Genomic DNA, 25,897 nt, shown 5'->3' with positions numbered 1-25,897 from the left:
TTGTTAACAAGGGGTCTCTTACAGTAAACCTCCGTTTATTTAGTTAAATGTACGATTCTTGCAATGCCTTAGCCATTGAACTAGCGTCCGACTCCGGATGCAGTCTTAGGAGAAGGCCTTGATGGTTCAGTAAGTCAATGGTGTTGAAGTTGCAATCAATTTCCACCACGTTGAATGAAGAAATGATGATGAACTTGCGATGTTAACCTGACTCAGTCGTTGTCAAGGAAGTTACAGTAGTTGTAACTTGAGGCCCCTCAGGGGAAAGGTCCCGCAGTTGGACTGGATGTCTCCTGTCTTTTCACATGAACAGCAACCAGGAGAAGGAAGAAGAGAGAGGGAGGTCACACCAACAGCACCCTTTAACTTCAGGGTCAGTGAGCCAATGGTAACTTAAACTTTCTAAGGGAAAGAATAAATTAGTCTTGTTTTATTAATATGTTGCATAGGTATCAACAAATATAATAAATGATTGTTGAGATAATTAAAATAGAAATTCATAGATACCTAACATGTATAGGTGAGGTTCTATCATAAAGCATGCATACAACATTGTATACATAGAAGGTTTGCATAAGAATTAATGAATGGATTAGCACCATGCCTGTTTCATTGCCAAGTACTAAATTTGTTTTGTTGGCCAGCACCATATAGTTTATGATGTTTTCACCCTGCTCCCAAGCCCACCCCCTCTGCCTGTCCCATGTTGACCAAGAAGGACAATTTTGAGCTCTCTGTCTTTCCCGTATCAGCCAAGGAGGCCATTTTTTAACTCTCTGTCTGTCCCGTATCAGCCAAGGAGGCCATTTTTGAACTCTCTGTCTTTCCCGTATCAGCCAAGGAGGCCATTTTTGAACTCTCTGTCAGTCCCGTATCAGCCAAGGAGGCAATTTTTGAACTCTCTGTCGGTCCCGTATCAACCAAGGTGGCCGTTTTTAACTCTGCCTCTTTTAAAGAACACTGCTTGCAAATCTATCCAGCTCTTTTATTTCCATCTCGACCGTGACAACCTTTAGTATTTTACCTAATAGAATGATTCTCTCAAGAGCACTCCTTCTCTTAGGCCTGTCTACCCATGTAAACTTGGATGATCACAGGTAACGACCACCATGGCCTATGGATGTTTACAAAAAGAAAATGAGCTTGACATAATCAGAATAAAGGAGATTTGCACACCTTTCAGGCATCCTCAAGCCTCCTCAAGATTCAAGCACATGTTAAATGTGTGTAGAGTATCTAAATGTGCGACTTGCTTGTGAAAAGCCTATCATATCTCCTTTTTTATCATTTTGAATTTTAAGAGACCTCCGCAATCCCACCAGAAGCTTGTATTGAGATATTGATGTGAAATTTTATAAATGGTTTCAGTTCACATAAAGACACTGATGAAGTTTAAGTTGACAAAGACCCCAGGCCAACATGCAGCGCAAATTCATATATAATGACAAATGAAAAGGACACCTCTCTCCATGGTTTCATAGATTATATATCCATAGCCTTGTAAACAAGAAAATGAAAAGACAGTGACAAGAGGGTTTTCGCACACTTATTGTGGTGGCATTTGAGCTGGAGAGGTTCAAACAGATGAGGTGAAGAGGTTTGAGGGAAATAAATACCAGCAATTTATTGTATTACACAACACTTGATACTGAGAGACAGCCGCATAGATGGTTGTTGATAGTAAATGCCAGCTGCCTGTGGACCCTTGTGCATGTGTATGTACATGCCAATTCAGTGTGTTGTGATACTGCCAAACGATCACCAAATACCATCTGTCACCTGAAGTTACTCACTGATCAACATTTTATTTTGTACTTTCACGTTAAAAGTTGAATTTCGCACTGCATGACACATGGATAACCCCTCCACACCCATAATTTAGTGTGTCTTAACTCTCGTGCTTATATTTCCGACAGAACAGTTTGTTCCCCCACAGAGCCTAGCTAACTGGATTAAATACCATCTCTGTCACTTGAAGTTTCTCACTGATCAACATTTTGTTTGGTACTTTAACTTTAAAAGTTGAATATCACACTGCATGTCACATGGATAACCCCTCCTCACCCATCATTTAGTGTCTCTTAACTCTAGTGCTGATATTTCCGACAGAACAGTTTGTTCCCCCACAAACCCTAGCTAACTGGATTAATGAAGTGCCAGTATTGTTGATGAATCATGTGAGGCATTGTCAGGAACGAAACATTGTGTCACTGTAAAGTTAAACAAAGTTAAAGTTAAAATACTCTGCTCCGTCTAATAGCACCCCACCAGAAACATCGCATTACCCTTTCCGCTCAGAAAAAGACCATCAGCTTTTCACAGGACAAATGACAATTATGTACATGTATATGAAGAGGACTTATGCTTTGAATAGTTGAATGTTAACAAAGCTCCATAGTATTACTTAACTAATGTTATAGTTAAGAAAAAGAGTGTGACATCTCAGTTTCATCATAACATCTAACATCTCATCATATTTATGATGAATGGAAGACCTCTCAGGTTCATGAGAATCTCTTGGATTTTAGTGTTTGGAGGATTTTTTGTGATCTGATATCACAGTTGATACCCCATTACAGCCTTAACATGCCTTGATGTATCTTTGATATATTTAAACTGCACTTTTGGGAAAAGGTTTTAAACACTTGTAGCAGTCATGTTTTTGTTGAATCTTTAAACACCTTGTTAAAGGCATTCTTACACTCACAAAATGAAATATCAGTGTTTCTGATATTTCTCTTTTTGTTTTATTAATTTTTTTTTTAATGCATCCTTTGGGAGGAAACTGTTAGCTGTTGCTTTGGTTTTAGTTAAAAATTTCTTACTTAATTTACTTGAATAGTGCTTTGTAACTCAACACACTCTCAATGTTGAAAAAAGGCATATTGTTTTGTCCCTCGACATATACTTTACATATCACAACCTGTTTTGCACCCAGCAAGTTATTGGCTTGATGGTGATAAAAATGGTGTAGTGGGTAATACTGGGACTCGTCAGAAAACTGCTAGGACACTAGGGATAGAAGTGTCTGCTAAATTATTTATTACTTGAACACAACAATAATAAGCTTGATAAAAGTGATTTTAAATGAGTACATTTGGCATATACCACTTATATATCTTTGCATTTTAAGTTTACTTTACTTTATATCAAAGTCTTGAGTTAGAACCTTTAACTTTTTTTTTTCTTTCCAAAAATGTAATTGTTTCTGGTTGATCTTTATGGATTTTAGAATAACACTTTTAAGAATTCTTTAATGATCATTTTAGCCATTTAAGCTCCTTTTAAATAGTAGTAGATAAAGTATATTTGAATTCTTAAAAATCAAGTTTTTAACGTTGTTTATTACCTATGTGGTGTTTTAAAGCTACACTGTGTAGCTTTTTTAGTTTATTCTTAGCTAAAAACACTTAGTTCTTTCAAAAATATATGTGCTCATTAATGTATATTTACTTCTTTCAAGGAATAAAGTATTCTCGTAAGTTTATAATATGCCATTGAAAATACATACGGGTGAGGGGTTCAAATGCGGGTCGCCATGTTGCCCCTCCATCTTGAAAGTACATTAGCCAAAGAGGGACATACCCGTAAATTCAAGCTTCGCCTTTCGCGTTTTAACACTTGATGGCACCGTGTCGAATGTGGACGAGGTCGAACTGGAAGCCATGTTAATCTTGGACTAAATCGGCCACCGTAGGAGTTCAAACGAAATCAGAATTGAGAGGAACAGAAACTAATATTGGATGGTCATATACCTTTTCACTGCTAGATGGGAGAAAATATCACACAGTGTAGCTTGAATATGCTTTAAGACAAACCACGTGCAAATGCATCAGTCAACACCATTGCTGAGTAATTCTCCTTAAAACTACAGTGAACCAAAGACCGTTTCAAAAACGCTGTTAGCTGTTTGATAATGTAGTCAAGCCAAAGGCTATCATATCACTTACCGTTATGTGTCTGAAGTTGTAGAGAGCGATACTTAAAACGCATAACCATTACATGATACATCGAACTGTAGATGAGCCTGTATAATTCACACTACCACTACTTCTTCTGAATCAATTCCTGGTTCAAACATATGGCTGAATTAAACCAGTGTTTCCACTTGCCATTGTGCAGCATTTACTACAGTAAAGTTGACCGAGTGGATCAGGTAATCCAAGCTTTGTGTGATTGATTGGAGGCAGGGACCAATTTGCATATTAATGAATCCACGTATACTAAGTGAAGCAAGGGTGAAGAGTTACATACAAGCTATTTTAAGGCATGAAGAAAAAAATTTCACATGAAAATAACGTTTAAATATGTCATTTTGGTGATTAAAGATGAGTTTTAAGCGATGCAATATTGACTACAGGGGGACTTAAAGAACAGTGATACAGTATAGCTACTTAAGGAAATGAGTCTAAACTTGTGCATCTTTCATCCTTTATTGCCAGTGGCCAGATAGTTTTAAAGGCCTTCCTCTGACTCCTTGTTTTTTTTTTTTAAAGTGGCACAGTTGTATTATACTAAGCAGATCCTAAAGTGTACTGATTGAATGGAGAGGCTACTATAAACATGTTCTGGGTGATTGGTAATGTGTTGCTATGCAGTTGCTAGGGTGTTCTGGGTGTTATTTTGGTGCTTGCTTACTAGTCCAAATCAAAACACCCCCCCAGTGTCTGATTTTCTGGTCTTTAGATATTGATTGCAATCCTCCTTTAAAGGAACACGTCAGTATTTTTGAAAATAGGTTCATTTTCCAGCTCCCCTAGAGTTAAACAATTGAGTTTTACCGTTTTCAAATCAGCAGGCACAAAGATATTATGTTTTCAGCACCTGAAAATAGGCTAACTTCCGTCAACATAACCAACGTGACAGCCTGCTTGCACAGGGAGTGTGCTGGGGACTATTATTTGCAGGTGCTGCATAATATCATTGCGCCGCTACACCCATGGTATGGCAGCAAAAGATCGGCTGAATGGATTCGAAAATGGTAAAACTCAACTGTTTAACTCTAGGGGGGGGGTTGGAAAACGAGCCTATTTTCAAAAATAGTGGCGCGTTCCTTTAGTTTAAAGCAACTGTAAAGTGCGGTTTCCTATTGAAATGGCTGGATTTCGCTCATGAAATTTTGCAATTTAAACAAACCACATTGCTACATTTACAGTACATGTAGTGAATAATACAAGTAGTTCTATCATACCAAATTTTCATTGTACATTGGATGGACACTGCATAGTAAAAAACACAATTAATAGTGAAAAAGTGAAGGCGACAAATTCAACTGTTAACCCATCCAAGTTAGTGCACGCACATTTGGAGCAGTGAATAGTGAACACACACACACACACACACACACACACACACACACACACACACACACACACACACACACACACACACACACACACACACACGGAGCAGTGGGCAGCCATTTTTGCTGTGGCGTCCAGGGAGCAATTGGGCGTTAGGTGCCTTGCTCAAGGGCACCTCAGTCCTTTCCTCCCGGAGGGTTTGAGAATCAAACCCGCAACCTTCGGATTACCAGTCTGACTCTTTAACCATTAGGCCATGACTGTCCCCTATGAATGATGAATGATATTTGAGGTATCATTCATGTCTGTAGCACAACAGTTGAAAATGTATGTGCCAAAGTTTGTTAAAATCCCTAAGTGTCAGCAATAACAGCAAGTACCATTAAGAATATGCCATTGAATCTAGTTCTCAGTAGTTACATTTCATGGTTGTGTATTTGTATGTTTCAGACATGGTCCGTCGTTGGTGTACATTGGAAGGTGGATTTCTTAGTTACTATGACAATGAGAAGATTGCCACACCCCTAGGCCGTATTGACGTCAACGGTGTGGTGAGCCTGGCCATCAACAACACTGAGAACATCACCGAAACAGGGTACACACTTTCTCTTTCTCTGTCTCTTTCTCACACCCGCACTTGTTAATGAACTTTTGCGCTTGACCACCTTTTGTGGGTTAGAGGTTACAGAAAGCGTTTTTGATGTGACCCCGCCTCAGACTTTCCATACACTAACAAACGTAAAGAAACGAGAGGAAACCAAAATGCTGACCGACCTCTAACCCTATTAACCTGACCCTCTGGGAAATCCCCATTTTTCTCCGATTCTTTTGCTCTCGCTGCTGTAACAAAAATATCCCCCTGTCCAAAAATGTGGGCCACAAGTCAGAGCTGTTAAAGCCATTAAGAGAGTGACCTTTCCCCCTGGATTAATCTCCAGTGTTCAGCTGTTTATTGTAAGAGCAAAAGACTAACAGAGATTAATCACCATCCTTTCTGTTTCACAGCTGTGTACATGTGTGTTTTTCAGTCATTGTGTGTGTGTGTGTTAATTGCTGTTTCACACCTCCCTCAGGCCAGTGTTCACCTTTGAGTTGTACCTGCGCTCTCAGAGAGTGCTGGTGTTCGGAGCGGAGACCTCGGATGCACACCAAGATTGGACGAATGCCATCGCCAAGGTTACACTCCCTCTCTAACACACAAGTCTTTAAAGATTTATCGCAACTTTACCATTGCAGGGATTTAACATAAGTGTGCTGTTTCTGTGTTTAAATATGAATTGCTGCGTTTGCCGCACTCTACTGTACGAGTCGACTCTTGAAGGTCATTTTATTGTGTCTTTGTCCCTGTTGTGTCGGAGTGCGTTCTTGTTTTTCTTGTGCGAGTGGGTGTATGCTATTACTCCTTCAAACAGATCCATCTCACTTGCCTCTCCTCCCTCACTCACACACATATGCACATTCCCATTTAAGTGAAATGTGGAGGTGCTAGTGTCTAGGCTGAAGTGTTTGCGTAACTCCAAGAGCTCAGCTAGGGAATATTCAAAGAATGTTCGTGTTTGTTCTACTATCTGTATATGCCGGTTTAATGCAACTCCAGGGTTAGCTGTAGTTTCTGTTTGGCAGAAAACACTAGAAACTTATTTGTCCCCTGACTTTTAAATGTTTTCTCTCTGCCTTTCACACGGTTGCTCTGTCTAATATTTTTCTCTTTCTTTCCAGTGTTTTGTCCCTGCAAGGGCAGATGCTCTACTGAGGCAGGACAGTGAGCTTATTGGTCGACTGCACTATAAAGAGGGTCATGACCTTTATCATTGGCGAATGGGATGGTTTGCTCTGGTGGGCTCAGAACTCCACTTCTGTTCTGGAGATGAAGATGAAGAGGAGGGAGTTCTTCAACTGAAACGCCTACAGGAGCTTAGTGAGAACAAATATGCACACATACCAGTAGAATTAAAGGACTGGCACTGTTAATCTCTAGAATCCCAAAAATACCATAGACGTATAATGAAAGTGGTCCATGAAACTTCCATATTTCAAGTCTTTTGAACCTATTTGATAGCTTTGTGTGAGGAATAATGCTATTTTCGTATTATTATAAATATTTCATAATTTAGTAATTTTTATTAGCTTTATTTTTATTTCTGTTTTTACTGTTATACACTAGGGGGCGCTGTTACACAAATTTTAAAAGAGTACTGAATCTCCTGATCAAAACACATGCAAAGAATAAGCAGAAACAAGCGATATCATATCATATCAATATGTAAAATAACGCAATTATCAACATTAAAAGGCATATAACTCAAAACTGCCTAATGTTACTGAATGAAATGTGGACCCAGGCTGAGCTATAGGACTTTGCAAGCGATCCAATCTGGATTAATTCTTTGACAAAAACCTGATTTTCTTTCTTTATGCTCCAAAATGCTTTTTTTTATGAAACCTACCCACATTAAAGTGTTGATTTAAAAAAAAAAAAAAGAATGCATGAAGCTATAATAAAACCTTTTTTTGTTTGTTTAAAAGCAGAGGGTCTGTCCTTCTGATATATTGCATGTTCTGATAATCATACAACAAAATATTCTGGGGGCCATGATTTTTTGAAAAAAAATGATCAAAAGCGCTGGCTGGCAGCTTAAAAAAGAAAATCACTGGCGAAAAAAAAAAAAAAAGTTATATATTATATTATGTTATTATATGTTATATATTAAATTATATATATTTATAATTTAATATTTAATTTCAGCTTTATTGTGATTTCAAAAACATTTAGTTTTAGTTAACAATAACAACTCTGGTGAGGAACAGATAAAAATGCTTTGTTTAATTGTTTAATTAAAGTTCATTTATGTTCAGTTATTCACTGAAAATCGTATCTGTCCTTTCTTCTCTTGGCATTCTTGAGAGTTCATTATATAAGTTGCAATGTCCAAATCACAAACAAATAGTTTTTATGAGTCAGACAATCAATTGTTTCAGTTTACAAAATCGTTTTGAATGTTTTATTCTCAAATCGGTCTGATCCGATTCTCGAGGTCAGTTTGCCGATGCAATGATCTGATTGCAGCAATTAACAGCTCACTGGAGAGGAAGAATAGCAGTGGGTAATGACTAACATTTCGTTCTGTGAATAAAGTGTTGTATGGACCACTTTTATGATACTCTTATTGTGTAATTGCATTGTTTTTTTTAAAACTTGTAATTTGATCCAGCAAAATGTTCTTCTTTTGTGTTCCACAGAATTAAGAAAGTAAGGTTTTTTCATTTTCTGAGTGAACAAATTTTGAAATTGACCTCTGAATGTGTGTTTGTATGTGTGGTTCAATTCTAGCAATACGTTGACACTTATTATATCCTCTTAACAGGCCTTTTTTATGATTATCTGTTTTGAAAAGATCACCCATATCTTCTATTCTTTCATTTAATTACATCAGAGATGTTTGAGGTGAAGTGTCACAGTAATAATTTGAGTCACCTTGAGCCTCACAATAATTTTCTTTAAATCTCATCTGGAAAATGATCCCTTGTCTGTGCCACCTTCTCTGTCTCCTGCTAGTATTTCCTCATTGGCATTCCCAGTGTGCTAATGTTTGACTCTGTTCCCACGTCTCTAAAAGAATCGTCTGGTCACACGTCTCGCCTGTCTCCAAGGGAGACCGCAGTTGCCGATGGCAATCGTGTTTGGGCGGGAGGTAGTTGACATGAGCTTGGCACCCATGGACCAGATTTGCAACATTTTCAATCAATTGCGCTAGAACGAGGCGGGAAAAATCAATGAATCTCTTTCCCCCCCCCTAATCCGTTCAAGGCCAAAAAAAGGATCAAATCCAGAAAGCCAACATACTCAGGGCAGGATTAAGAGGGTGATGCCTCAACAGTTTGCGAAGCCTTGAAATGTAGCGTGGCGCGCTAACGAACCGTCTCCAGTGGTTTAAGATCTCTATAGCGACAGAACATATGGGCCTCAAAGGGCTGCAACTCTGTGAAATTAGATTAGGACACAGACATAGACAGACCAGCAGTTCACTGCTTGCCCCAGCTCACCCTCTTTTACTCACTTCTGCAATGTCAAATGCATCCATTCAACAATTGAAAAGCTCTATGTAGAAATGGCATCTGAAAGTCATACATTATATTTTGTCTACAAAGAGGCTTTTGAAAGAGATTCGCAAATTCTTCAAAGCACCTCAAAGTAGATTCTTTAAGCGGACTGAATGACACTATGACAATGTTGGGTGAATTCAGGTTGATTGGGACACCTTTTTCCTAGTCTTCTCAATGGCAAAATGTGTCCCAATCAACCAGAATTCATCCTATTTGTGAAAGGCTTCGCTGTCCATGGTCCTGAAATGTGACATTCAAGTACATGCGGGTCCTCCATTAGGATCTGATATAAGGATAATGTTTCATGTACAGTGGGGTCCAGAAGTGTTAGACCATGCTAAAAATCTTGGATGAAACTCATTTAAAATCTGAAAATATTGAGTAAGGTTTGGTATTTCACTAATCAAAGTAAACTGACATTGATCATGTAACTCTTTGTACAGATGGTCAGATTGTAGCTCAAGATGCTCTTTGGATCATCTCAGATTATCAGATTAGATACATTGAGTTAATGTAGCTCTCATGTTGCTGACTTTTAAAGCAAAAGTAAGAGAAAATGCTAAGACAATCTAAAAGTCATACCCATCTTTTAGTGTTGTAATCAAAACAATCATTTTGGGCACACTGTGCATTTGGGAACTTTAAGCATAATTACTTTGAAAATTGACTTCTCTGTCAACATAATCTAAACCCTCATTAAATGGAAAGGAAGCTTGCTTTCCACCTTTAATATGAAGTCATTCTTCCTTTGTAAATGATTTCTATATATGTGTAAACAAGAAAAATAGTCGAGAGAGGTGTTATTGGAATCTGTGTTAGCCCCAGCACAACAACGCTGTTAGTTTAATTCAGTTTTTTATTCCTTAATAAAAGTTAAGGCCGTTAATGTTTAAGGGAGGTTAAAAGGATGAAATGAGTGCTGTTTGTTTTTATCAAACTGTGATAGTGAATGTTTGCCTCTTTTCAGTAATGGCTTTTAATAAAGCTTGTGTGCCCACTAGCGTTCTCTTTCCTTTTTTTTTTTTTTTTTAAATAATTTTCAATAACATTGGTAAACAAAATTTGCCAACCTTGATAATAGCTAAAGTGCAACAATTAAAGTGCTTGTTTTTAGCACTTAAGTTATATGTTTTGGTTGAGCATGGAGTTGCAAAATAATTGAGCTATTTGGTTCTCACTTGACCTGTTTAGGTTTTGTTTTTATTACTCAGAAATGGACAAGAGGGAGTGAGGAAAAATGACAGATGTGAGAAAGATTAGTTGAAGAATCAGTGACTCTGAATGTGTACGTACAACTGTTCATGTGTCTGATGGGTTTGGAAAGGCAGTTTTCTCATGGACGGCTGTAGAAATTAATGACCAGCAGCACTCAGCTTTCTGCTCCACTTACTCCAGCTGGAAAGTTTACAAAACACTAAAGCTTTCATCATTTGTTTCACTTCATGTTGCTCTGTTTTCTTTCACTCTTAATGCTTTTCATTTTAGTTTGTCTAAGAGTGCTTTTATCTTCATCGTCGATGTAATAGTGTTATGGACAACTTCAGCAAAGGTTTTTCTGTATTTTCTTCCTCAGCTGTGTCCACTCATATGGAGGGTGACGAAAAGATCCAGGTCTTACTCATGGTTGAGCGTGGAAGGTACGGTAAACTGGACACCTTGCACAATACCAGCACAGTCTTTTATGCTGCATTATGAGGTTTAAGTAAACATACACTACCATTACCAAAAGTTTGGGTTGATTTAAGACTATAAAGATATTTATCATGGTACAAAAATGTCGATTTTTAATAAATGCTGTTCTTTTGAACTTTCTATTCATAAAAGAATCTTGAAATAAAATGCGTGACGGTTTCCTCAAGATAAGTTAAGCAATTCAACTGTTTTCAACATCGATGATAATAAGACATGTTTCTTGAGCAGCAAATAATATCAGAATGATTTCTGAAGGATCATGTGACACTGAAGACTGGCATAATGATGCGGAAAATTCAGCTTTGACATCACAGGATTGAATTACATTAAGAAAACAGCTATTTTAAATTGATTACTATATGTTTTATTTAAAAAATGCAGCATTGATACAGCCAGGGCCTGAAATTGACTTTTTTGACCACCTGCCACAGTGACTTTTTACCAGACATTTTTTGTTTGCCTCATAAAGGTGAAAAACAGGAATTGCACAAACATTGTTCTTTAACTTGTAAGAACACCCATTTAAGTGCTCTCAAGGTATTAACAAAATCAATATAAGTAATAATAACTCTTAGAATATTATATTTCCCGTGTCACAGACTGCTGCTAATCTGAGTCCACAGATATAGACCTACTGCTGCTCATATGTAAACACATCACACGTGGCTGTGTTGATGGCTGATTTAGTCATGTAGACAGGTCCTGGCAGCTGTTAGTAACAGCGTTAAGCAGAACTAAATTAATATTATTATTACTGGTAAAGTTACCGGGTACTGGACATTTTCTCACCGGTTCCCAACTCCCAACATGCACACGCACACACATCTGTGCAACTGTCATTTTACTGTAGCCTACGTCAGCGTTGCATTATCTCATCCCATCTCACCAACAGTTTAATACTTACTCGCACATCCAAAACGTAGTCAGAGAAGGGCCTCATCCGATCGCATGAACGTTCCGAAACAGCAGTCGCATCCTCTCAAACTGCCTAAATAATCACTCAATTCTCATTGGCTACCTGCCAATGTGGTAGGTAGATTGACAGTGTTACCCGCCAATTGCAAAATTCACCCGCATTTGGCGCGTGGTCGGGTGTTAATTTCAGGCCCTGGATACAGCATAAGAGATTTTTCAAAAATATAAAAAAAAATATTACTGATCCCAACCTTTTGAAACGGTAGTGTACAGTAAATGTCACAATAATGTCATAGCTTTTGTCAAGGATTACTTTTGAATTTTATTTTAATTTGGAAATGTGTTTTTTTTATATACAGAACTGTGTACATACATGGCATAACCAAGCAGGACTTTGCACTGTGGCACTCTTCCATTCAGTTGGCAGCTGGGACGGACGGTATGGCTCTCGGCAACCAGCAAATGAATAAAAATGATGTTCCTATCATCGTGGATAGCTGCATTGCTTTTGTCACCCAATATGGTAAGTCGTTTATATTCCTATGAGATGTAATCATTTGTATTTCATTTTTCAATTTTTGAAGAAAAAAAAAAAATCATACAACATTTTTATACTGTAAGGACACTATAAAGGTATCTCGCAAAGCTCTTACCACTGACCATTCCCCTCAGGTTTGTGTTATGTGGGAATCTACCAGAAGAACGGTGACCCGGGCCGTGTGGCCCAGCTCCTGCAGGGGTTTACCAAGGATGCTCGGGTTGTTAAGCTACGGGCTAAAGACCACCAGCTAGAGGATGTCACAGACACACTCAAGAGCTTCCTGTCTCACAGTGAAGATGCGCTATTGGCTAAAGAGCTGTACCCTTTTTGGATCTCTGCCCTTGGTAAGTGCCGCCAACCACTTAATCTGTTCCTGTGAATGAGCATTAATTTGTGTTTAATTATAGATAAAACTACTCTAATGTTATGGAAGGTGCATTCAGTAGTTCTTTAGCATAACTGTTGTTCATGTACTTTACAGTAAGTACTGATACCACAATGAGAGTTTCATGTAAATTAAAGTGCGGTCTACACAATAATTAGTCCCCTTACCTGTCCAATAAAAAAAAGAAATTACTTAGGCATCACTACTTTTCTTTGTCATGTGTATGTTGCACCAATGTTTACGCTTGTCTTTGTCAGTCTTCTGGCTTTAGATCTTTTCTGCTTCTTCAGCCGTATATGTAGTAATTCTCCCATTACTACTGGTAAAAGACAATAATAAATGTGTTCCATTGTCTAATTTCGCATTACTAAATAACACTACACCACTAGCGTATCCACAGAGGCGGCAGCCAATGAGCTTGAGGATTCTGTCATTTCAACAAAAAAAAAAGTACAAAGAGGTGGTGACCCGCATCATACATAATTAAAACAATTATAATTATAGAAAACTACTTAGAGTGCAGTCTTCATCTCATGTGAGTTTGCAATTTTCAGATGATTCTTTCAGATGATTCAAAACGATTCATTTCTTAATGTGTAATACTTTTTAAATCAGCACCGAAAATACTGAATGCAAAGGTCTTGTCTAACCGGTTTTCATAATTTTTCAGGTTCTGTTAGGGATGTCACAAGTACCGGTACTTTGGTACCAAGTAGGTAGCCTACTGAAATTTTGAAAATATGACAATACCAGCATTTCTGTAGTATCGAGTGTATTCGGTACCCACTAATAGGCAGCTGCCTTGCTATGAATGAGTGAGTGAATGGGTGAATGTGAGGCAATATGTAAAGTGCTTTGGATGGCCATGGGTCTGTTGAAAGCGCTATATAAATGCAGTCCATTTACCTTTTTTTTTTATATCTGCCGTGTCAATATGACACATGAACGCAGAGCTGCTCTGAGAGTCAATTCATTATGGGGGTAGATTTGTTGCGTTATTCCAAACAAATAGATTCTTGTCCACAAATAAATGTAAAGAGAGTCACAAAAATGTAATAAATTCACAATTATATAGAGAGATACACAAATATATGCAGGAGTTTCACAAAAATGAATAAGATTCACAAATACATTTGTGAATTAAAAAAAATATCCACACATGTTTTTATGTCACAAACACAACTCTGCCTTGCATTCATTTGTGAATCGCTTCCTGGGCATTTGTTGATGGCTTCCTCTGCATTGGTGGATCTCTTCTTGCACATTTGTAAATTGCAGCACAGCGTGTGGATTTTGAAAGATTTCTATTGTCTACACGCACACAAATCCACAAATAGGTAGACTCCACCCACCGTCTACTTAAGCCAATCAGATAACGGCCATATTGTGCTGAACCATAGAGCTCTCAATAGTTCCAAACAACTCCGCGCTGTCAATCTGTTTGAATAGGATTAAGCAGGATATACATAATTTTCACTGTATTTGCAGCGATTTCTGGCAAATATTAACACAATATGTGCATTGACTTCGATTAGGCTTTACAGTAGCATTTTATTCTGGGGAGAGATAAAGAAGAGACAACGTTAATCTTTTTTTTGAGTGATCTGGTCATTTTATTTGGGTCACGACAGTACAACAATTTTACAGCGTTGAGTATTGTAGTCAATCACGGGCATTTCTGTTGAAAATAATAACCAATCATATGTTTAATTTACCCGCAATGAGAATCCTCTCAATATCGATCAAAACAAGTTTTATACAGTCTCAAAATGCTGAATGAATTTTAGTGCAAGTTTACGTTTTACACAAATCTTCTCATTATCTACAAATCCCCTTATCATAAACAAAGCACAGACAAGATTTAAATAAAGATTTATTGTGAAGTTTAGTCAAATGTTTTTGTTTTTCATTAGACTTTGTAATGTTCCCTACAATTAGCCTATATATTTAACACTTCAGTACAAATAAAGTAACAAAAATAGATATTTTAATGTTATAATAGTGATTTGATAATCTATAAAAATGAATGGCTGAAAAAAATGGCTAATGAGCCAATAAGTGTTCCTCTTCCGCCATCTACTTATAGGGGTTATGGGGCAAAAAAAATGTTTCTTTTTTTTTTATGTTGTTAACGTCCTAATGTTATTTTGATACTGGAAGCATACACAACAGGTGTATGCTTTGAATATAAATGAATGATGCTAGAATATACAGAATTTAACCCAGGAAAAAAGTTTTAAATAGTGTTTTAAAAAAAGGCGCTAGATATGTTATTCCTAGAATGGAAAATACTTCATAGAAACGTATTTGACAGAAAGATCTCAGAGATTCTAAAAACTGTTGAAATGACAGTATCTGAAAGTATCTGACAGATAGCATCTGGATATAGTAGCTGTTGCAGTGCTGCTCACGTTATCTAACTGAAGTTAGAGTCTAATGATATATTATATAACACTAAACATTATTAACTCTAACGTGCTTCATAAAATACATATTCTATCAATATTCCTGAGAGGTCAACTAATGCCTTAAAAACTCAAAATATGCAGTAATTTCGTCAATTTGCCATCAATTTCGAGTGTGCTTGAGATGGCCTACACTGAAATGAATGGGGTTCAATGCTAGAACTTTTGGTTACTCCATGACATGCTTTACTTACGCATTATGTCTATGGGAGTGGTAACTCTGTTTTTCAACGGCTCTGGCCAAAACGTGATTGGTTGGAGCGAGAATGTGCTATGATTGGTCAGCACAATATGGCCGTTATCTGATTGGCTTAAGTAGAAGGTGGGTGGAGTCTACCTATTTGTGTATTTGTGTGAGTGTAGACGCTAGAAATGTTTCAAAATCCACGCGCTGTGCTGCGATTTACAAATGTGCAAGAGATCCACCAATGCAGAGGAAGCCATCAACAAATGCACAGGAAGCGATTCACAAATGAATGCAAGGCAGAGTAATGTTTGTGACATAAAAACATGTGTGGATCATTGTATTTATTTGTGAATCTTATTCATTTTTGTGGAACTCCTGCATATGTGTATCTCATTCTATTTATTTGTGAATTTATTTAATTTTTGTGAATCTCTTTACATTTATTTGTGGACAACAATGTATTTGTTTGGAATAACGCAACAAATATACCCCCATACTTCATGAGCATTTACCGTTTCATTTGAGAAAAACTATCGTCATATCATAAACACACAGACACTCAAAAGGTTTTCACGGCAACACGTAAAAATAAAAGTTTGGTTTAACTTGAAGAAATTGACAGAAATATATTAGGCTACTGTTGTACAGTAATAATAATACTAATAAACAATACTACTAGACTACTACTACTAATTATTATTATTATTATTAGATGTGCTTAGAGGGTTTTTTATAAACAATGTTTACTTTTAAACAGCATGTAACCTTATGTAGGGCTATTATTTAGACTACTTATAATGATTATCATCATAAATAATAAACTCATTGAATTGAATTTAATATTTTTTTTCAAATAGTTAAATAAAGTAGTAAAATAGTTCCAACAGGTTTTGCTGTGGTAGCGAAATTGGTACAGAGAACCGGAAAATTTTGCTGTGGAATTTTGGTATCGTGACATCCCTAGGTTCTGTCTTGTCATTTGTGTAAAATGCAAACAAAATTTTGTGTGAATAGGCTGGATACGCAGTATATTTCTACAGTAAAAAGTATTTATTGTCCGTGAATGCAGATGAACAGAATGAGAAGGTCAGAGTGCAGAAATATTCATCCTACATTCAGAGTTTACCCAAGGTCAACAGGTCAACTCTTGGTGCCCTGCTGCAGCATTTGTACAGGTAATTTCCTCTTTTCGTAACAGAACAGTCTGCAATAACATCCTCTCAAGCCAGTAACATTTCCAGTTGGTATTGTGTTTATGTTTGAAGTCTGGTTAAATAGCTCACAGTAAACATGGGCACTCCAAACCCTCACTGGGTATGTCAGATTGCTCGAAATATTCCTGTAATGACTGTAATTGTTTGAAGAAGGCTTAATTGGCCCTTTTGGCATATTTGGAGTATAGCCTAACATTTCCCCCATGATGTACAATAATCGTTTTGTTGTCTTCAGGTCTACACTGCATTTGCACCTGCATGCTTTGTTTTTGTTGCTTATATATGCCTTCATTTAAATCTACCCACTTCCTGTCATAGCATTCTGGATAAAACTACCTTAAAGTTGTGCAAACAATAACTCTGTGCCAACAAAAGAGGGCTCATTCAGTGAATTCAGAAGTGTATATATGTGTTTACTTGTATGGACGGAGTGTGTTTGCTCATCTATGATTTATGTAGGTCTTTTTTCCCACCAGTATTCATATATTTATGCACATATATTACGTCTGCACAGGATCCAGAGGTGCTCGCACATCAACCAGATGAGCACGCCGAAGCTGGCATGTGTTTTCTCCTCGTGCCTGTTTCAAACGGAGGGACACACGGCTCAGGAGACCCGCGTGGTGGAGGACCTCATCAACAATTACATCCAGCTCTTCTCTGTGAGTTAAACGTGTGTCCTCTCTCAGGATTCAGACCTAGTTGATCTCTGTCACTCGATTCCCGAGGGTCTGCTAAATGTGAGACTGCCCCAATATTCACTTCCCTCATATTCATAGCGTCATGTTCACGGTATGAGAGCCAAAATACATTTTCACAGCGCTGTTCTTATGATTTCACAGGTGTGTGGTGTTAATTAATAATTTATACTGTTATAAGCCTTTTTTTAGTACACGAGAGAGTTGATTTAGTTATTAAGATTCTGCTTCATTAGTAGAATCTGATGCAAGAAATAGTATCTTGTCAATTGTAGTTATTGCTCATAAAAATACAACATGCCTGTCTGTGTTTAACCCCTCATTTGAAGAGTGCTATAACACACTGGCAAGCTGTGGCTGTTTACCAATTACAGAGTATATGACAAAATCCATGGTGCTGTGAACAGTGGAAAGCATTTCCATTCAACACCACGAAATGCGCAGCTCTAGTATAAGTGTGTGAAGAAGGGGACGGTGTTCGTGTTGCACTTGGACGCTTGCCTCTGTAATGGGATTTACAGTGCTGTGCTGTGCTAATTCCCCCTCGGCACGCTCATACTTTCATAGGCCCCCTGGCTTCACACATACACGCACTTGTACTTTCTGTGAGAAGGAAGGAAGGAGAGCGTGTGAAATGTGAAGTTTAGTGTGACAAATAGCCCTAATCTAGAGAAAAATATGGAAAATTCCACTGAAGTAACATAACATGACATGCAGGTGTAAATTATAAGTTTACTATACAAATTAGTTTAATTTTTTGTTTAGTTTTTATTACAAATGAACCAACTGCTCAGTTTTATAAATATCTCTTTTTATCTTTTTTAAGCCTTCATTAAAATATAACCGTTTTCTCCACAGACTTAATGTTCTGATCAATTATGTACATTTCCACCTAAATAGATCATGTTAAAATGATATATTATTTTGTCTACATACACCATCAAAACTGGTGTCAATAAGATTTTTTTAAAAGAAATTAGTATGTTTATTCAGCAAGGACGAGTTAAATTGATCAAAAACAGTAAAGAAAGAAAAAAACTATTTCAAATAAATAATTTTCTTTTGAATGAAAACAATTCTGAAAAGATGTATCATGGTTTCCCCATCTATTAAGCACCACAAATGTTCTCGACATTGATTATAAGAAGACATTTTTCTTGAGCAGCCAATCAGCATATTAGATTGGTTTCTGAAGGATCATGTGACACTGAAGACTGGAGTAATCATGCCGAAAATTCAGCTTTGATAACATTTTAAAATTTATGTTCATCTGTAATATTCAAAAATATTACTATTTTTTACAAAATATAAACTTATATAATGCATTATAAAGGTATTCACAAAGTACTTTATAAAGCATTATATGTTTTCATAAATAATTGTAACCAAAGTTAAAATGCGTTATAGTATTCACAGATTCCTTATTACATCTGAAATTGGTTGTTTGTCATGTTTTAATACATTATACTTTCTAAAGGAGTGTTATAAAGTATAACTGTTTACAATTATTCACGAGACCATACAATGCATTATAAGGTGTATTAAAAAGCATAATTAATGCATTAAAAATATTTTAATTATGCATTGTACATAAAGGCTTTAAGTAGTGTTACAGAGACTTCTTTCAAAAACATTAAAACAGTCTTTTTAACAGTAGTGTACTTAAATATTGGAAATTTTAACATTAAAAATGGAAATAAGCTTCTAAAAAAAAAAGCTTTAAGTGAGCATTAGATAATGGAAAAGGTAATCTAAATGTAAAAAATAGGGTAAATTAACTTGTACAGTTAAATATCTACTTCAACTTTTTAGTGTCCTCTTATGGGATGCATTTTGAATAGTTGAAATGCCCTGACATTGCTGTTGGGGATGTGAGCAGGTCTGTTTATTGTGCACAGGGGCTTTAATCTCTGTTTATCTGTGTGGGTCCATTATAACAGGTCAATGAAGAGCAGGTTAGGCAAATGGAGAAAGAAAACAGCTTTATCACCAGGTGGAAGGATACCACAGTAAGTCACCCCTTTTAACCTTCCTGTTAAATAGGTGTTGGTGTGTGTGTTTGTGAGTGTGTTTGTGAGTGTGAGACAGAGATTTTTATAGAACATGATGTTAAAGTCCATAAATGTGTGCGTTTAGCTTTTAACCTGTTTGTGTTTGCATATATATGTGTGTGCGTCGTTTTTACCGGTCACATAATCATTTTGACCTGTATTGGTATTGTTTTGAGCAAATTAGAGCAAACGACAAGCTCTTTGTGCTACCTAACCTTTCCGTCTCCTGCTTTATACCTCGCTGGCACCACAAGGAACAATTTGTTTCAGATAAGCTGGAAAACAAATTAATCTTCCTTTGTTTGCTGCTGTCCAAGTTTAAAAAGTTTCTTTGTATGTGTTCAAGTTGGGGCAAGGACAGTGTTTGAACTGACCCATGTAAAATAAAATGAATTTGAAGCATTTGGAAATTGTGTATCAGACTGTGGACAGATTCACACACTGAAACATACTAATTTCCACATTATAAAATAATAGTAATGTCATCAAAACTCTAAACCAGGGGTGTCCAATCCTGCTTCTGGAGGGCCACTGTCCGGCAAAGTTTAGCTCCAACCCCAATTAAACACACCTGAACCAGCTAATCAATGTCTTATTAGGCATACTAGAAACTTCCAGACAGGTGTTGAGGCAAGTAAGAGCTAAACTCTGCAGGACAGTGGCCCTCCAGGACCGAGTTTGGACACCCCTGCTCTAAACCTATATTTTGACTTTTTCAAAGTTACAACCTTTAGACATTTTTGAAAAAAAATCTTAAGATCACTTTTAATTCATGAATTGAATCATGATCATCTCAGAAGAGATGTATTTAATTCATTTTTGTTTTGAATAGATTTTTTCATGTGTTTTCCACAAATGTAATAGATCTGGACAGTACATGAATGATATGTCATTCCATGACATTTGCTCCAACTCTTGGAGCATTTCAGCAAGTGGTTCTCAAACTATTGGACTCAGTGGCCACCCATTGTCTAACAGATTATTCAAATACACATTTAATACACATTATCCCACCATATTGGCTTTTTTCTCTGGTATTTAAAGGGTACATAACACACACAGTTTCTGCCAATCTCATGTTAATCTTGAGTACCTATAGAGTAGTATTGCATGCTTCATATCTCCGAAGAGTCATCATATTTATAAAAGACAGATACGATATACCGATTCTTTCTGAAAACAGCACTTACGCGCTGATTGTCAACAAAACACAGACATTTGATGCAGTTTTACTCACCACCTGCGTTTTCGGTGACCGGGAACAAACAAACACACTTGCAGAACTCCGTTGCTGCTCAGGAAAAACAAACTGCGTCCACTGTTTTCTTAACGCTGGGTTCTTTGGGAAGCTGAACCAGGTTATATTTCACTCACAATCAAAAACACACTTCTTTAGTGACATTGTTGATTTCGTGGTCTAAAAAGTAACCGGAACACAGCTCATAATTAGTTGCCATAATTATACCTCTGACGTTTGCTTAGGCCCCCTGGTTGGGAACCACTTTTTTTTAAATCAAATGGTCTATGCGAAACATGTATTTGACTAGTTGTGTCCAAATTTTTGACTGGTACTATTCCTTGGATGCAAAATAACCATGTTTCCCTGTATGAAACACAGAATATCTGAAGAAGGGTGTGTTCACACTTGGCATGTTTGGTTTGGTTCGATTAAAACAAACCCTGGTGCGATTGCTCTGTTAGAGCGGTCCATTTGAATGAATGTGAACACTGCCATCTGAACCCTGGTGCGCACCAAACAAGCAGACAGAGACCGCTGAAAAGATGGGTCTCTGTCCGCTTCCAAGTGCGTTTCTAATGAAATATGAATGCCACATGGACCAAAGGCATGTAAACTAACCGAAAACAGGAAGATAAGACCCTAAAAAGGACCGAATGCTCAAGCATACCTGTTTTTTTTCTTGTCATAGTCGCAATGTTGCCCATCACAGTTCAGTACAGTTATCAGAGCTGCGTCTCCTTGGTGTAGTTCTTCGTTTATGTGTGTGACGGATGAATTCCTGACATTGTTTTGACTCTTTCACACATTATAAGTTCTCAGCAGGTCAAAATACATTACAATGTAGGCTACGCACATAAAACGAGGTAATTTAGCCCAGCACACAGCATTGTTTTGGATGGTCTGTAATTTCTGTCTCAGAATAGGCACTATGTCATAAAAGCCAACCAATCAGGTTGTGAATGTAATCCATGTAACCTTTAGGTCCTGTGTTAAAAATGCCAATCTAAACGTTAAGCGGACCAGAACTATAAGTGTGAACACACGGCAAAGAGTGTTTATGCACTGTTCTTATAGAATGTTACAGTAGAATATGTGTCATTTACGCTACATTTAAATACATTTTGCCAAAGCAGTTTAGAAAGGAAGCTTTAATCTCTGGTTTACACGAGCTAAGATGTTTGCCAGCTTTTGTTGTGTAATGTGGCTAAATGATGTGTGGGACTCCAGCTGTGTGTCATTTAGTCAGACACACACAGACGCTGGTCTGAACTGAATGGGCTGTTGATTGCTTTTGTGTTATATCCATAAAGATTGCTGTATGTTGTTGGGTGCTTATTTTCTTAGAAAAGGTCTGTTCAATTCTTTCTTTCTTTCTTTCTTTCTTTCTTTCTTTCTTTCTTTCTTTCTTTCTTTCTTTCTTTCTTTCTTTCTTTCTTTCTTTCTTTCTTTCTTTCTTTCTTTCTTTCTTTCTTTCTTTCTTTCTTTCTTTCTTTCTTTCTTTCTTTCTTTCTTTCTTTCTTTCTTTCTTTCTTTCTTTCTTTCTTTCTTTCTTTCTTTCTTTCTTTCTTTCTTTCTTTCTTTCTTTCTTTCTTTCTTTCTTTCTTTCTTTCTTCCTTCCTTCCTTCCTTCCTTCTTTCTTTCTTTCTTTCTTTCTTTCTCTGTGTTTGCAGTTCTCTCCTGCTGGTGACCTGATATTTGAAGTCTACTTGGAAAAAAAGGAGCCAGAGAAGTGCTGTTTAATCAAGGTTTGTTTCCCTCTCTCTCTCTCTCTCTCTCTCTCTCTCTCACACTCTCTCTCTCTCTCTGTGGTGTGTGTGTGACTGTCTGGCTTTCTGTGTGTCTGAACCTAGAGGGTATTCTGCCACAGACTAAATCAAACTTCAGTTAATCAAAGGCATGTTTGATTTAATTGTGAGAGTAATTGTGTTTTATCAGTATTCAAGATAAACCTCAGTTAATAGAGGTTGTTCCAGAGTGTTTTCTTTTTCTCTTGACACTTTGATATCTTTTTTTCCTGTTTTCCTTTCAATTTTCCTCCAGCTAAAGTAGATAAATCCTTTTGAACAAGGAAATGAAGTCTGACAACAGATTGATAGTGATGTCTGTCTCTATAAGGTGTCTCCCAGTATGAGGTCAGATGAGCTTGCCGTCTGCACTCTGGAGATGAAGGGGATGGAGGTCAAAGCTCAAGATCTCTGGACCACTTTTGAGGTCATTGAGAATGGAGAGATGGGTAGGGTTACACTGCAGTTAAATCTTACAAACACTAAAAACGACTAAAATCAAAACTTATGAATGAATTCTTTTTTATAGCAAATTATTAGAGCATTTAACGATGTTCCTCCTAAGGCTTACACACACATTAAAATGCTTCAATAGCTAAGTGAATGCGCATGATTAGTACTATTATTATTTCATGGTGGTTATTACGAGAAACTATTAACAGATTGTGATGGCATTGGTGGGAGGGGGAGACAGGTGGTGCAAGAGTGATTTTTGCCAATAGCGAGCATTGTGTTTTCCTTTTTACAAATTACAACTTGATAATGGATCTATTTTGCACTTGAGTGTGTTTTCTAATCATAGTCAGATTGGCTGGCGATAATTACAAATTTGCACTACATAATTATGCTTGTGTGGAGGACAAACCCAAAGCACAAACAGTTTTTTAGAGGGTGGTGAGTAGGATTCTTTTTTTCTCTCCATGTTATCTTTGTGTTATTTTTAATTATAAAATGGTTTGTTCCAGTCCTTGATTCTGATTGGCCAATAGCTGTGTTTTATTCACGATAAAACATGGCTATGGTTACTTCACTCAACAGTTCTGTCTATCACTACACAACACCCGCAGCAACCACTCTTAGCAACGTAAACATGTTTGTTCTCATTGATATTGTTAATTGAAGCTTACTGTATTATGTAGAGTATTGTGTGAGAGAGAGATTGAGTGAGCAAGTGTATTACCTGCATTTGATATGGCATTTTCCTTCTGGTCAGTCGTATGTTCATAATTAAAAATCAGTTGTAATGTCTGCTGCGATCTTGTCCTTTTAACAGTTAAGGGGTTTTCCCATGCCTCGACACTCATAGCGCTAGTCAAAGCATTTGTCAGTTGCGTCTTGCTCCGTGTTACTACTGACTGACTCGCTCATAAAGACAGTCTTTGTCGCTATATAATGGCATACTAATGTAACTTCTGTTGCTGTTCAAGGTCAGGGACTATTTTTTTTTCTAGCGGAAGGAAGGCTTTTAGTGATTTTACTTCATGAAAGTTGCATTGATGCATATTTTTTTTGGCTTAAATATGTGTTCTGTCAAGACCACAATCGTCAAAGATGATTGATTGACTTTTAGCATACAGTTTGGACTGGCGGTATGGTTCTGTTCTGGGCAAGAACTCCCTGCACATCCATGCAGCCTTGCATGGATAAGAGCAGGGAGAGCAGCAATAACCCCCCTAAGGGTAAACAGAATGGAACCAACATAATGTATTTGCTGATATCATTAATGTCGATATTAAATGTACAAAAAAAATTGGGAATTTAGTCTGATTCAAGGGGAATCAGAATACCAAATCCTGACTGGGCGAGAGGCGGAGCTGGGGATGGAGGAGGGTAAATGAGCTCTGGAGAAACGGGATAGCTGCTGATAACACTGAAGGAGCTTATATGTGCTGTGATAGATGTCGTATTCCTATAGCTTGACTAACGTGACCTGCCAGAACTGACGCAATACGCTTGCTTATCATGTGGTAACCCTTTTTATAAAAGCAATAAGGCACTCGAGGCTAGTGCTTCGCTATCAACGGCCTTCAGCCGTGACTTATTCACAATGCAACATTCTCTTGTATCTTATTGCTTACGTGAAGTGATGTAAGAATACAGCCCTGCAGATTAATTTTTGAGATTCTACAGAGTCTTTTAAAGTTTGGCCCTTTTGGACAGAAACATACTCTACACGTGGACACAAATGCCTGTCCATGACATTTCCACATCCATTTCATTGTACTTACTTATGAATTGCGCCCTGACACATTTTAGAGCACAATGATGTGTGAAATCGAGCTTGCGCTGCTAGAAGCGTTTGTTCACATTTTGCATAGCGTATGTTTCTGGCCTTTCTATTTCGTGGAGTCGCAATCAATTATGAAACAAGTCAGATGGAGATTTGCATTCACTTATCCTGCCTATCATTTCTCTCTGTGCTCAGAGCGGCCCTTACACTACAAAGAGAAGATTTTGGAGCAGGTATTGGAGTGGAGCTCTCTGGAGGATCCCAGCTCAGCCTATCTGCTCATTAAGAAATATTCTGGTTCTAAAATGACAGATTCCAACTCAGGTACCAACAATGAATTTTCTAATGCACCCCTGCAGATCGCTCCAAACTATGATTCACAAAAGGAACAACTATATTGTTACATTACATTTACAGTCGTTGTTTAATTGGAGCCACATTTAAAGATCAGCTTCTGGTTATGCTTAGAACAGTGCTTAATTTAATTATATATTATGTTTCATATTTATCCAGCCTTGACAATGTTCATCATGTCTCACTATATATGTATTCTATTCACTAAATGAACACAAGGAAGAAGAATATTGTGTATTTAATAATTTTCATGTTTATGCATCAATAAAACAGTATAGTTCACATATTTTTTGTAAAATACTAAAGTTAACATTTTCAGGTGAGGACCAAAACGTTGATTTAGAGTTGAAAATCCCTGGAAATTAATCAGAATAAACAACATTAAAGCCGTTTTTGCTAGTGAGGTTTAAATAAGAACCACTATTAAAACTGGAGACATCTGTCTTATGTTTATTTTAATAATGAAACATCCCACATGGAGACTCCCATGAACATTTTACTCCCATCCCATGTTCCAATATTTAAAGGAACACGCCGACTTTTTGGGATTTTATCTTATTCACCGTATCCCCCAGAGTTAGATAAGTCCATACATACCATTCTCATCTCCGTGCATGCTATAACTCTGTCTGACGCACCCACCACTAGCCTAGCTTAGCACAAAGACTGGAGGTAAACGGCTCCACCTAGCCTACCACTCAATAAATGACAAAATAACACCAACATTTTCCTAT

The 25,897-nt window shown here is 37.2% G+C and overlaps 1 protein-coding gene across 1 annotated transcript in view; it reads left to right on the top strand.

Annotated features, from left to right (window-relative positions):
* The window catches only part of arap2 (ArfGAP with RhoGAP domain, ankyrin repeat and PH domain 2), a gene marked incomplete at its 5' end in the record, with an annotated part of 106,101 nt that overhangs the window by 64,176 nt on the left and 16,028 nt on the right, over positions 1-25,897 (top strand). The window contains 12 exon segments of the mRNA XM_079811202.1: positions 5,754-5,898; positions 6,377-6,479; positions 7,023-7,221; positions 10,981-11,044; positions 12,374-12,537; positions 12,687-12,899; positions 16,662-16,767; positions 17,321-17,468; positions 19,445-19,513; positions 22,466-22,540; positions 22,911-23,028; positions 25,005-25,133. Coding sequence (XP_079667328.1) covers positions 5,754-5,898; positions 6,377-6,479; positions 7,023-7,221; positions 10,981-11,044; positions 12,374-12,537; positions 12,687-12,899; positions 16,662-16,767; positions 17,321-17,468; positions 19,445-19,513; positions 22,466-22,540; positions 22,911-23,028; positions 25,005-25,133 — 1,533 coding nt within the window.

This window comes from Gobio gobio, assembly GCF_949357685.1.
Source record: "Gobio gobio genome assembly, chromosome: 2".
Classification (NCBI taxonomy): Eukaryota; Metazoa; Chordata; class Actinopteri; order Cypriniformes; family Gobionidae; genus Gobio; species Gobio gobio.
This window is presented reverse-complemented; position numbering and strand designations above follow the sequence as displayed.